Below are 13,382 nucleotides of genomic sequence, written 5' to 3'. Positions count from 1 at the left end.
GCATGCTCGCTGTATTGAAGACTTTTTGATCCTGCTACCATATGACAGATCAAAAGAAATGTCAGCCTCACCGTGGGTGAGTGAGGCTATTGGTGCGCAGATAAGAGTCAGGACACACCGTGGACCGTGTACTCACGAAAACCGGAGGATCTATTTCAAACCGACGTGTCCTCGCTTTTCACTCCTGTCATCCACTCAAATCCCTGATGTATTCCTTCGAAACCGAGATCTGTTTTCCCCATCTCTTGCCAACGTTTTTTCCGTATTCATCAACCGACACCTTTCCGGCCCAAGTTTCAGATCGGCATGTACTACACTCTTCCTCCGGCTGGGAATGGAATAACGCTTGACCGGCTAACCCACCTTACCAGTACTGAGCAGTGCTACGGATTAAACCTCCGATCTGTCTGCTTAGCAGTTCTACACTCGGATTAAAGAGAGATTCCAGCTTCAATCTTCCCTAGTATCAGCGTCAATTCATTCAAATTGTCTGCTTAAATGGGTGGGGCGTAACGACCCTGGCTCGCATGGTATGCTCAGAACACTGGACAATGCACGAGTCCCCGCTGGAAAGGGGTTGTACGCCCCTCATTTCTGTCACTGAAAAAGGTTAATTCTCAAATTTTGACCAAGTGATTCTTCCTTTGGGAATCGAACCCGGCCGGGGGTGTGCGCCATAGATAACTGATGCACTACGGAAGGATTACCGGAATTCTCTTTCGTACCAAGAAAGAAAGGACACATCGCACGATTGGGATCGGCTTGTTCTCCGCTTTGATCGATATTGGTATACTCAAGAAATAGAAATGTGGTCGAAATTTAAATTCGAGAAAAAGGTCACAGCATCAATCTCTTGTTAAGAGCACATATGGCTACGATATGAAACCAAACGTTGATAGAACCCCCGTTGAATACAAAAAAAGATACCAGACTATGACGCTTTTATGCACTCGCTGGGAGTCGAACCCACTTAATAGACGGTATAGCCTCTACACTGACGAGATGTCAACAAAAAACATGTTTATCTATTACTCCCTTACACGGCTAGTATAGAATCTCTCGCCGAGGATCGAACTCGTGCATCAACTCAGGGGTGACAGTGATGTCACTCTCACAAACTTTCTCTTAGCATCCACCGACAGGAATCAGACCTGAGCCGGATGAGCGTTCTGATCTCTGACTGCACCTGTCTCGCACGACCTCCATGCCGGAAATATGATGGGCGGGGACAAGGAAGGAAGGGGGCACTAGACTGGGTGGGGTTTGAAGTCCTCGATCATGCCTCTCGAACTTGCACGACGGGCATCGTCGATTCTGCTTGTCATCGGCCAATTACGGAGAAGGGAGAGCACCTAGGTATGTCATCCCGGCCCACTCGTTGCCCTTCAGTACATCTGATTATTAGCAGCCTCTGCTCTGATTACCCACACCGGAAGCGCGCATGTAACCACCACGCGAGGCAGGGCCAAGCCCATCGTGCGCAATGCCCCAGTGGAGGGAGCGTCTAGGTATGTTGCCCTCCCTCTCGTTATCACACTTTTCTGATAGAAGCAGCGTCCAGATTCCAATGAGGCTGAGGGTGTGAGAGGGCTGCACGCATAAGTATGTTTCCCTCCTTCTCATCATCACACCTTTCTGACAGAAGCAGATTCTCCATGCTCGACCATGCCGCGTCCCCCGTAAGGTCGTGTTTTCCGATCTACGCATTTTCTGACACGATCCGCCACCAGGAGGATGGAATCGCTGCCGACTCCATTCTGTGCAAGTCGAAACGCGTGGGATGAATGTCTGGTCGTCTCTTCAATATTCCTGAATGCATTCCATCCTGACGCTCGTCACCATCAAGACTACAAGCATATATCCACCCCGTCTTCCTACGTACGTCACCTTGCACCGCTCGATTCCTATAATCGAGGCTGATTAACAATAACAGGAAGTTATTCCACAGCGTGCTCGGTGCGGGGCTATAAGCATGTTGTGGACATCAGTACAAAAACCCGCTACGTCATATGGACTCTGCGTAATCGAGCATTCTCCCTCTCCTGCGAGGATCACCTTCGACAACGTCCTGAACACCCGCTTCATCTCTGCACCTTCGAACTGCTCTCACTTCTCCAGTTCCCTCCCACTCTACTGATCCCGTCCTGTTGGAGGAGATCCTATAATTTTCCTTCTTCTATAAGGAAGAATCGCCATGCATGGTTCCCATGTCCTGAAGCTTTCACGTCTCTCTGATTTGCGTGTATGCTATGATCTCTGTGCACATATATCTCTAGACAACAAAACCGAAAGAGATGTGTACATCTGGCGTGACGGCGTCGAGCTCACTTCACATCCGTAGTACGTCAGTCGTCCTCTACACTCAGTTGCTTAGCTGACAACGCAGTCCCGATGCAGATAACACTTGTAATCCCATCCAGTGCGCTAGAAGCAGCCTCATAAGGCAGGAAGGAGCGGTTCATTTCATACTACGACGCCCTCTGTGTACAGGCTTGACGCAATGTCCATAATTCTCTTCTTCGCTACGGAGTCTGGCATGATTGCATTCTTTGGAATGACAGCTCATACGTGGAGCATGCCAAGGAGAGCGTGTTCTCGTGCAGAAGAAAGCATTCCCTTCTATACGATCGCTAGGGATATATATATCGACAACCTTGCAATTTTTTTCTGCTCTCAGAATATAACCCATCCCTCGTTTTCCAGTGTAAATTTTTCTTCTTTTCCTTGATTCAAGTTCACAGATGTAGGTCGATATTAATCAACCGAGCACATCTGTCTGGCTCCCACGGGTTCGATTCCCCGCCAGATGCATAGGATTATACCCTTTAACTTTTTGTTTGCGGATCTTCCCTTTTACCCATTACTACTGATTATACTACCAGCCCGAGAGCGCCTCTTAAATTCCTTTACATGTGGAAGAGGATAAAGGATTCGTAGGTGATCGATATCTCTCAAATCTCAACTCTGCAGTGAAAACTTTAGTACTACTTGGGATTTTCTCGTGGACTTCTCGGCGAATACCATGATCCTCGAGCGAGGCGAGCCAGTATGGCGCGATACGTAAAATATTAGCAGACAGCTGCACTTTCAATTCAGATATGAGGACTCGAACCTCCCGGGAAACCTCGCTAACAGTTGCATTATATATATCTAGTTCAATGGTGGTAAACCGAAAGAAAGCGTATGTGAATGAAGATGTGAATATTTGGCGAGCGACAGGATAAATGTTGGCTTCGAATCTGGGGAGGCTTGGGAGCATCATGTGCTCGTTCAAAAAGAGGAATAAACAAACATACTGCCTAATGCCTGAATCACGGATACCCTGAGGAATCGAACCTCAGGTGATCTGCCATGGAAGAATTACCGTTGGACCATACCCAGTTCTGTGGATTAGTGTGGATAGGGCGATAATATGGAACCTGAATTGGCGAGAGACTTCGTGACGGATATTACTATAATTAGAGCACGATGCATGATATGCTGTCTGAATTACCCACCGGCCCGGAATTGGGGGGATTAGGGAACGTTCACAGTCTGAACAACGTTAAAACACGGGCTGTGTTTCCCAGGGTGGCAGGAAGACTCCTGGAATGTGAATGTTTCATTCCACGCTCGAAGACCTACATGTACATGTGACCCGAAGAAAAAGACTGTTTTTCAAAATCGTATTCCGTCAACTTATTCGCCAGTTGGGATTCAAACCCAGAGCGTGCGCTAGGTGAGATAACTGTTGTGATACGGAAGGCTCGCAGGATAGTACTAGTATTGGATGCATCTCAGCTAGGTTTGGGGGGTTCTTCTCGTTGTTGGACACTTCATTGATTAGGAGGAATTTGACAGGAATTATCGTTAAAGAGAGTCAGATCACTCTGTGAGTAGATGAATAGCAATATTCGTGGCGTACAGGCTAGGACCAAATTTATTAGGAGATCGAATAGGAAGTTTACCGGTAGTGTTCAGTCGCTAGAACCCACCAAGCGTCGATGCCTATGTATGCTGGACATCAAACAATGGGTCAATACCCTAACTTTTATAAAGGTCACAAGGTAATACTAATATAAGACGACTGGAAAACTTGTCACTGAATGTAGGATTACGGACGAGAAGGTCGAATCGCAAACGATCACCGAAACAATTTCTGGAGTGTTATTCAGAACCGTGATTCAGCCAAAGCTTCAGAAGCGGCCTCACGCCTACCCATGCGGACCCGTATGCAACGAGACTATATACACAGATCTGCTATTTTTGAAACTGAAGCGATTTTGCTTCCGGGTCAAGCCCATGACGAGATCTTCTGAAACCGATGTGCACCTCGTAACGTATTATCCTAGTCCTAAAGGCTACGTTTATGAACTAATTTCAGGACGCGATACCAACTGCGTATACCGAGTGCATATCTAAGTTCTCTTGCCTATTGATTAGGCACAGATCACATCGTATCTTTTTACTTACCGAGATTCACACGCGGTAATCGTCAAAACTATCTTGGGCGGCGCACACTTGGGTTGATTTTCTTTGTCCCCCCGTAGGCTAATTATCACCGACCTCGGATTTCCTTCAGGGAAGTTCGTCCGAGGAGATAATTGTAACGCACCTGATGTGCATTCGAGCCTCTCCCAGATGATCCGACGTAGCATCCGAATGTATTCTATCACGGATAGAAATACTCTCTAAGCCTTTCTCTCCAGACAGCTGGTTTTTTTCCCCTTTCTTTCTGAGAACTGCCTCCCGATTAGAATGGAGCCGAGAGAACATGCAGGACACTGATCGTGTGGTTGTCGCCGCTCTTTTACGTAACACGCGCTCCGCTTATAGTCAACCAATTAGGACTTCCGAATAGCTCTCTATCAGTTCCATTTTAACTCATCACAATATAACTACTTGTGACCTGGACTCTTCTGAAAAGAGAGACAACGGCTATAGAAAAGGGTGAGTCGTATCATGGGGCTAAGTATCCCGGTTATTTCAATATACTCCGCATCATAAAAATTAACCATCAATTGCCAGAGATCTTTCGGGGTACAATAAGTTTGTTTCTTCGAGTCAACTGATTGATTTTCTCACTTAATTTAGTGAGTGACGTACCTTCCCTGCATCGACCGGCTCGTTGAAGTTCCGTAAGTACTAACTGGTAACAAGGGGGGGAAGTTGGACGTGATGAACGTTCAAGTCAATACGGCATAAGTTGATCTTCTTTCGCTATCCAACCAACACCATACCCTGATGGCGCCATATTCTCGAAGCCATGAGAAATTGAACGGCTCCGGGAGGCCCTGTGATGTGTACAGTTCCCTAGGCATTTTGGGGTCTGAACTGGAGGATGACATTTGACTATCACTTCGAGATGATTATCATGATTCATGGTTGCACATATGTTGAATTTTATCAAATCGTCCATTGAGTAAGGATGTATCCCAGAAGCAGCAAGACTTGCGTGATATCGTCACCCTTAAGCGCTTAGCTTCTCGGTTCCGAGCGTTTGAGGAAAGACACCGACATCAGCCAAAAGAGTTGGATGCGGTGAGGAAAAATCAATCAATTATAACCCCCGCGGAAAAGAATTCATACGGATGATATGTTTCTCAGCTCCTTGTTCTACACCACCGGACCGACTGGCATTGACGTCAGTGTAAACATGTCATCAGACGAAGCGGAAAAACATATCATGTCTGAATGAGCGCTTGAGCATCTACTTCTTAGTATAATACACAGGTTCTTCAAGTTCAGGAATATACTCTCCTCGTTACACGAATAGGAAGGAAATACAGGTACGAGAATCGTTGATTCCCGTGAGACGAATAAGGAAATTCGTCGCTGCGTCTTCACCTTGCATGGCCTGATACTCATGTTCTTTACCCAGTGATCGCTCCTAGAGGTACTAAGAGTTAGAAAAATATCACATGGGAGTAAAGTCCACACGAACAGTATCACCATCAGTCTCCCTAGACACGCTGACCATAATATGACTCGGCTTGGCGTCCACCTTGATTCACCGTCAGACAAACCAGGTGAGATGGGGAATAAGTGACCCACAGAATGCGTAGATAAACTTTGAATTGGCGCCGCAGCTGTATGTGCACTTCGAGCTAAGGAGAATGAGATCTCGTTAGAGGAGTATCCATTATTCGGCGTCCCGTTTCGGATGCCGTTGCGAGCGTTGAGCATTCCGAAGAGCCAGGCGCCGTACACTGGAGTAAACATGCTTGAGTTAGTGATCATATATAATTGGAAGCGGTGCTACATCTCGGGAGGGCAACTGGAAAAGGTTAATTAGTGAGACGAAATGAGTACGACGTGGATGACTCACAGGTAGAACGGATGGTCGATCATGGTTTCGTCTCAGATGGCCAGCTGTATGGATGAGTCTATGAAATATGAATGTAAACATGAACTGACCGTGATAATTGTGAGAAGGGCTACCATGCTGCATTATCAAGACGTCAGGCATAGTCAGACATGAGGATACTACGTCGCGTGCCTTGTAAAGATCCCTACGACAGCAGGACATCAGATAAAGTGTGTTCAAGCAATTGATGGTCCCGGCTTACCTGTGTTTACACAGTACATCATCTTCGGTAGATGTTAATGAGAAGATCGGTATTGAGGGATACAAAACAAAAGACCGACCAAGCGGGTAATCATAGTATTCATTCTAAACCCCATGGTCAGCTAAGCATCATGATATCATTCGAATGTACATACTTTTTGAATCTCGTTCGGCTCTCCAACAGTAAGAGCATCATTGTTCCAGCAAGGAGGCGATCCTCGACGGCTCCCAGGGAATTGTATGCTAAGAGATACGGCTGAAGAGATAGCAATCACGATTCACATGACGGCGAGAAGACCTGCTCTCACCTTGATTTTAACTTGGTCTGTGTATATGGCAATCCTCCGTCTACACGAGATATAAGGGTCATAAAAAAATGCTCTGGATCGGACGTAGTACTTACGCTCCATCAATAGCATCTAGGGAACTTTGTCAAATGATAGCAGTTAACCAAAGGAGAAACTCACACATGTTGACGACTATGAGGATACGTCACTGATGAGCGCCCATAAGAGAACTGAGCTAAGTCGGACACACTAAACTCGGCAACTGATATCGGGCCCTAGAATCTCTTAGGTAGCTGAAAAAAAAATGCGTTGAGAGCAGGGCGCACTAAAGGGCAGGTCAGGAGATAGTTCCCATTACTGACTGTAGTCCATGTATAAGGACTTATTTTTTTAAGCGCAGAAGAGGAGCTCATGTTTCCAAATCCTGTAAACGTAGAACCTATGTTAAGGTAAGTGACGTGTTGTAAAGAGAGACAGGTAGCGCACGAGAAAACTCTTGGATCAAAATATAAGTTGTGTCACAAATACAATTATTCGAACGCACCATGATATAGAAACCAGGACTTCGACATCTCCCCAATGTGTTACGGTATATGTGTATACTGAGCCAACATTCAGTGCCCACACGGTATGAGACGAATAAACGCGATACGCACACGAGTGGTTCGGGCACAACTTGTGGAATAGGTTACCCACGAAGACAGCGGCCATCTGGTCCGTTGTATGTTGGGCGAATAAGGGAAAGAATAACATTTACCTACCAGGGCCTTGATTTACCAAGGATCTTTTTGGTAGTCGTTGTGTATTTCCATACCTGTACGCATAGAACTACAGGAAGCCGTGGATGAGGTTTTCGAATGAGAAGCGACCAGGAATAGGCTTACCTCCAAAAAGCCTGGATGGTATGTCAGACAGCGTACAGACGACGGAAGCTACTGGACGTACAAGGAAGCGACAGTTACTGCGACTTCAAATGCCCCGAGGCTGTATATGCATCGTCAGCCAGTGAAGGAATCCGAGGTGGCAGAAAAACTCACGTATTATCGAGCTGCAGAGCACCATCAAGCGCTATGGTGAACGAACAGTGCAGAGCGAGGGATCGGTATTTAACATGCTACCGCCTGCGGAACTTTGGGAAAACCTGGACTTTACAGGGACGCAAGCGGTCATAATATTTGTTGCCATTTTGTATCTGTAAAAACTTCGTCTCATGTGTCAATATGATGGGATCCTCGTGTCGAGTGATAGGAGTTTCCTGTTCAAGGCAGGTTTTAGGGATTTAAGTAGGCCTGTCTCGGTCAGTGGTGTCCATACCTTGCAGCGTTTGTGTAGCAATAGAGACGACTCGCCTTGTACTGAGGAAGGTTCTAACGGGAACGGGAACGAGAGGTTCAATACATTTGTCGGGAATTACAAGCGCACGAAACACAAGTCGAGTAAGCTCCTTTGAAGTATGAAGAACTAGTCGGCCGAGGTCCATTGTCTCCCCTCAATTTGCTTGAACAGAAAGGCTTGATAGCAAGCGATGGTTCTTCACTATATGAGGGTAGACTGCAGGGTTCTTTTAGAGTCCGGTGGCGTTGAATAATTTGCCACGTGGCCATCAAACCAGCTTCCAATTGTAGATACCCATTGAGTCTGTTCCTCTCTCACTTTGACGGACGCGATTTTTTCTTAAAGCTCTTTTTCACCGCCTCGCGACTTGTTACCTGCATTTGCGCAGCACGGCAGGACTCAGCTTCATAACTTGCCATAGCCTCAGTATTGCCGATGAGGATGAAATTAGCAAGTGTTCTTCCAGAACCCGTATCTGCTCCAAACAGGGATCAAGATCCCTGCAAATACGGCGTTTCAATAATTCAATAATGAACTAGGCCACGCGGCAAGGTCTGTCCATTTAAGCCGAAATGTCCGACTTCTCCTCGAATCAACCCTGCATTCCCTATCTTTCACACCTAGAAATCATCAAGACACCGATTCACAACAGATTTCATTCATCCTATTACTCTCGTTTTTCTTCAATAATGGGTTACACCTTGGCAGAGGGTTATCCTCCCTTCTCGTTCCCATTGTTTGCCTTGACGACACTCATTTCTCTCCCTGCCTCATTAATAGTCCCCCCAAATCCATATCGGTGGATCTTGTGGGTATTCATCATCGTCGGCGACGCCTATCTTGCCTTCACAACCACCCACCACCCTGTCGTCGACTATTTTCTTGGATCCGTCTACGCTGGATCTATCCTGCTCGGATCAGACTACATCCTCCTCACTGAACCTCAGAAGGAGCTACGACTTAAAGGCCAGAAAAGCGCGGTAGACTCTGCACCTCTCTCAGAGCGTCTCCGGTGGGGCATCAGACTATGGTCGAGTCCCCGCGGAGTTGGTTGGATGCATCAGCCAAATCGGCTCTGCGCGCCGGTTTCTCCTGATACCACCCGCTTGGCATTTATCCGAAGGTGCCTGTTCGTTGTAGTGCTGAACGTGTTCCTACTCGACGCAGTGTCAATTTATAACCGCGCGAATCCGGCATTCCTGGGGGATGGGATATCGATGGCGGATCGACCTTGGTTGTTGCTCTACGTTGATCTCCTCGCGTGGGTCTTGACATCACAGGCGCAGATGCGGATCCTGCACGGAATAGTCAGCATTGTTTCTGTCCTTTCGAGGCTGTCGGTCCCTCGAGACTGGGTGGACCCGTTTGGATCGTTGTTGGACGCGTACACACTGAGACGGCTATGGGGGTGAGTAATTTACATTGAGTGTATTTCCTCATATCACTGATTTATTTCAGGCGTACCTGGCATCAGTTTGTAAATCGGGTGAGATTTTATAGTCCATGAACTGAAGGATATGTACTCATTTGGCAGGATTAGTTCGCTTCTTCTCATGGAAAATACCTTGCACGGAGAGTTTTCCGTTTCCCTCCAGGAACGTTGCTGTCGTCTCTGATACAGCTATACACCTCATTCGCAACGTCAGTATTCCTCCACATGGTCGCCGATTTTACCATGTTCAAACGCTGGAACGTCGGCGGAAGCTTATGGTTCTTCTCCATCCAGCCGTTCGCCATCATGTGCGAAACTGGAGTTATAGCTCTTTCTCAGAAGCCTGGCCATAGCGGTGATCCGGGGTTATGGACGCGGCTCATAGGTTACACATGGGTTTGGACGTGGTTTGTGTTGACGTTTCCTGGGTGGTTCGATCCCATGTCACGAGTTCGGTTCATGGAGATAGGTCTGAATATGCCATCTAGCATTATTCTTGGGTTGTGGAAAGGTGAGTGGTGGCAGGGAGATGTGTAGTCGTTCTTGCTCCTTGGGAAATTGTGCACCGTTAGTGGATTAAAGCGAAGCGTAAGAGGAAGAAAATCAAAGCGACAGTATAATCTTCCACGTAATAGAAGGAACGGCCCGATACTGATTTTTTCCTCTCCAATAATTCCTTCACTGTATCTTACATTCTAATCACCCGTCCTGAGTAACTTCGTGACATTGTAGCGTCAGCTCAAGGGTTGTAGCTTGGTTGTACCTCTTTGCTCAGTCGTTGCCGGATCCTTCCTTTCCGGAGCCCGAACTATCACCAGCGAATTTTTTAGCAGCCTCAGGAATCGTGTCGAGAAGCACGACATAGCTGGCAAATACATCAACCGAATTTCTACGGACTTCATCAGCCGTTTTGGTAAACTTTTACCCTTAGATGATCCCAGGATTTCTCCTCTGCAGTACTTACGGCGATAATCGAGGTGTCCAACAGTTACGGAACTGTCTTGAATTTCGAGGGATTTCTTGTTTTTCAGATCCCGAATAATCCGACACCATTCCTTGTCTTTTTTTCTCCTACCGTAACGTATCCAGGTCTATGGACAGGCTGAAGCTCGGTTCTCTGTCTCTCCTTAGTCTGGCTTCTTTCTGATGCCTTGAATCGTGACCAAGAAATAAGCACTCACTCGCATGTAGCTTTCTAGGCATAAAAACCCTTGAGTTATATTTCGGCAGCCCTACCGCTCAGCATGACCGTTGATAACTGTACATCCTTATACCCTCGATTCCTGTTCGTGAATAGACAGTTTACCTGGCCGGAGGAACAATGTGCCACAAACCCGAATTTGTCTTTGAATAACGTCGCCTGCTACCGTGTCGAGTTGTTGAATGGACAATAGTACCCGGAGTGTCTTGCCTTTGCACATTCCACTTCTGTCACGGGACTTGACTCTGCCTTTCAAAATTCTCCCTGTAATCTTGTCTTTCTCTTTGCCTTCGTATCCCCCATGTCGCCGGTAGACATTTTTTCCTGTCTCAATTCCCTTGAGTATGTTCCAACGGGATTAGCACATCCCGCAGAGCTGGCATCTGCTGGGAATGGTTTCTCTTGGTCGGAAATCCAGGAGCAAGCTCCTTATTTGTACGTCTGCTCACCGCCGGAAAATAGACAACTGACATGTCCTCTCAGCGACAACAACGAATGTCCTCAATCTTCGACACCCTCTTCAACCCCAGACGCCACCGCACAATACGATTTCGGGAGTCTGTTCAATCTCCAGACTTCCGATCTCCCATTCACGGTACCCGACGCGTCAAGGAGGTACGGTGACGGAGTTGTGTCTTCGTCTATCGAACTTATGCCTCAATAGCGTCGACCCTCTCTGTTTCTTGTTCAACGACGCGTCTTTCGATGGCTTGCGTTGGAAGAAGGACGCGACAAACACGTGGGTGGCGCTCCTTCTTCCTTACCGTTGCCTCTACTGATAGGACGCGACTTCATAGCGGCAGGCGGTACAGCTCCGAAAGTCTCGACCTTCTGGACAATGCTGAGATTGGCGACAATGCGAGTGGACAGAATTTGGATAATGGCCTTGACTTTGGCCTTCTTGGCGATGACTACAATAGCAGAGCTGTTAGGTACAGTTCCCGACACGTACATTCACGTGTCTTTGCTCATGGACTACCTTCAGCACGAATGCGGCCTCAGTTTCCCCAAACGCTATTATATCCACCACGACCCAACATTCTACACTGTCGTATAGCGACGAGCCTTTGAACTCATCCTCGGCAAGCGCTTCACCTAGTGACCCATTCTACCTCGTCAACTCAAGCGACGGGTACACTGGTACATCATATTCCAATTACCCTCCCAGAGGGAATTGTCCTTCATTTGAGTACGTGTCTTTGTTCTCTATTTTGTTCTCCATTGAGCAGAGTAGGCACACTATCTTTCCAACAAATCCGAGTATTATTACATTCGATAGCTTGGGATCCACCCAGAGGGATGCCGACGCCATTTTTACAAGACAGTCCACCGCAAGATCGGCTCCAGAACCATTCGTTCCATCGTATGCTAGAGGATATGGCGTTGCTTCTACATCGTATTATACAATGATCCGGGATGGATGTCCAGTAGCGTCGCCTTCACAGGGCTCTTCATATAAAACCTTCGAACAAGAGCAAGTTTTGGACCAGTCGCCTGTCTTTCATGATGCGAAATACAACAGTTTGGGGCGTGTTGGATCGTACGTCTACGAGATTTATGTTTCCGATAATATACTGATAATTAACATACAGGTCGCCTACCAAGGACTCCAAGAAACCGGCAGGTGCTTCTAAAAATACTGTGTATGTTCTCTTTAACACCAGTTTTTGCATCGTTTTTCTCACTCGTGACTGCAGAAAGAAGCCATACAACCGAACGGCTCCTGGTCCGAAATGGTCAAGCCGGGTTATGTACATGATTTTCTGTATCCGTTTCTTCTCTTCACTGATTCTCCCGAAGTTCCCCGCCATCTTCCTTAGCTGAAGTCCTGTGAGTTCGTTATATCATTATTGAAGCTGTCACCGCTTAACCGAAAACGACACAGGGCCAACGGACGGAACGAATATGTCCTTCTGAAGGACTTCCAAATCAACGCACTCCTTAAAGTCTACAACGTTCCGTCAGAGGAGGTCCCGGAGGTTTTCTATGCCCTTCAGCGCATCCATTCCCCGGATATCCTGTACACCTGTCCCATGAAATCGTGCGAGGCAGAATTAACCCTTGACGAAATCGAAGATCATTGCCTCGCCCATCACTCAACCATCTCTTGCGATTCGTCTTGCCCAAGCCGGGGGGATAAAAGCTCTGTAAACCATACAAGCCTCTGCCGATTGTTCGTTACTTGTGATGCCCATGGCTACCATAGTACGTTTACAGCTACAGAGGCGAGAGGACACTGTGAAGAGGAGCACCTGTACCCTCATGGAATGCAGTGTCCTAATTGCGGGAACTTGTATCCGGAATTAAAGCACCTGTATAAGCACATGTCAAGAAAAGCATGTGAAGGTTTAGAGAAATGGAGAATTAAGGCTCAATGATTGTTTCGTACTTCGATTTGTATGTTTCATAGGTATATCGTCATGTATCGATTAGTACACATTCATTTGATTTATTATACATTTAAAATCCTCGTCAGATGTCAAAGTAAAATGGGCGAACCTTACCTGGATATTGATTTCTTTTCTCCTTCTGGGAGACGTCATATTTGTCAGTGCTACTCGCCGCTTGTCCATACTAGTT

General features: G+C 46.9%; 3 protein-coding genes across 3 annotated transcripts; 2 read left to right on the top strand and 1 right to left on the bottom strand.

The window, feature by feature from the left end:
* Nucleotides 1-5,743: 5,743 nt before the first annotated feature.
* EV420DRAFT_1634923 (uncharacterized protein) lies at nt 5,744-8,019 on the bottom strand (the record flags this gene model as incomplete). The annotated part of the gene is made up of 17 exons (XM_060476385.1): nt 5,744-5,869; nt 5,924-5,983; nt 6,034-6,237; nt 6,308-6,351; nt 6,397-6,491; nt 6,549-6,570; nt 6,624-6,652; nt 6,703-6,803; nt 6,856-6,895; nt 6,951-6,966; nt 7,015-7,026; nt 7,085-7,109; nt 7,161-7,273; nt 7,719-7,729; nt 7,780-7,818; nt 7,872-7,882; nt 7,918-8,019. 17 exons carry the CDS (start codon nt 8,017-8,019, stop codon nt 5,744-5,746), a joined length of 1,050 nt encoding a protein of 349 aa, XP_060340270.1.
* An 839-nt stretch (nt 8,020-8,858) lies between these two features.
* EV420DRAFT_1257714 (membrane bound O-acyl transferase family-domain-containing protein) lies at nt 8,859-10,138 on the top strand (the record flags this gene model as incomplete). Its single annotated transcript, XM_060466852.1, has 3 exons — nt 8,859-9,577; nt 9,628-9,655; nt 9,710-10,138. The coding sequence occupies 3 exons, from the start codon at nt 8,859-8,861 to the stop codon at nt 10,136-10,138; spliced, it is 1,176 nt and encodes a 391-aa protein (XP_060340269.1).
* A 965-nt stretch (nt 10,139-11,103) lies between these two features.
* On the top strand, nt 11,104-13,180 carry EV420DRAFT_1757973 (uncharacterized protein; the record flags this gene model as incomplete). Its single annotated transcript, XM_060480533.1, has 9 exons — nt 11,104-11,237; nt 11,286-11,417; nt 11,467-11,541; nt 11,600-11,734; nt 11,788-12,342; nt 12,395-12,445; nt 12,500-12,553; nt 12,603-12,632; nt 12,688-13,180. 9 exons carry the CDS (start codon nt 11,104-11,106, stop codon nt 13,178-13,180), a joined length of 1,659 nt encoding a protein of 552 aa, XP_060340268.1.
* Between the last annotated feature and the right edge of the window lie 202 nt (nt 13,181-13,382).

The sequence above is a fragment of the Desarmillaria tabescens genome (genome assembly GCF_030435595.1).
Source record: "Desarmillaria tabescens strain CCBAS 213 chromosome Unknown EV420scaffold_1, whole genome shotgun sequence".
NCBI lineage: Eukaryota > Fungi > Basidiomycota > Agaricomycetes > Agaricales > Physalacriaceae > Desarmillaria > Desarmillaria tabescens.
Note: the sequence above shows the minus strand (reverse complement) of the source record. Positions and strands in the feature narration are given on the sequence as shown.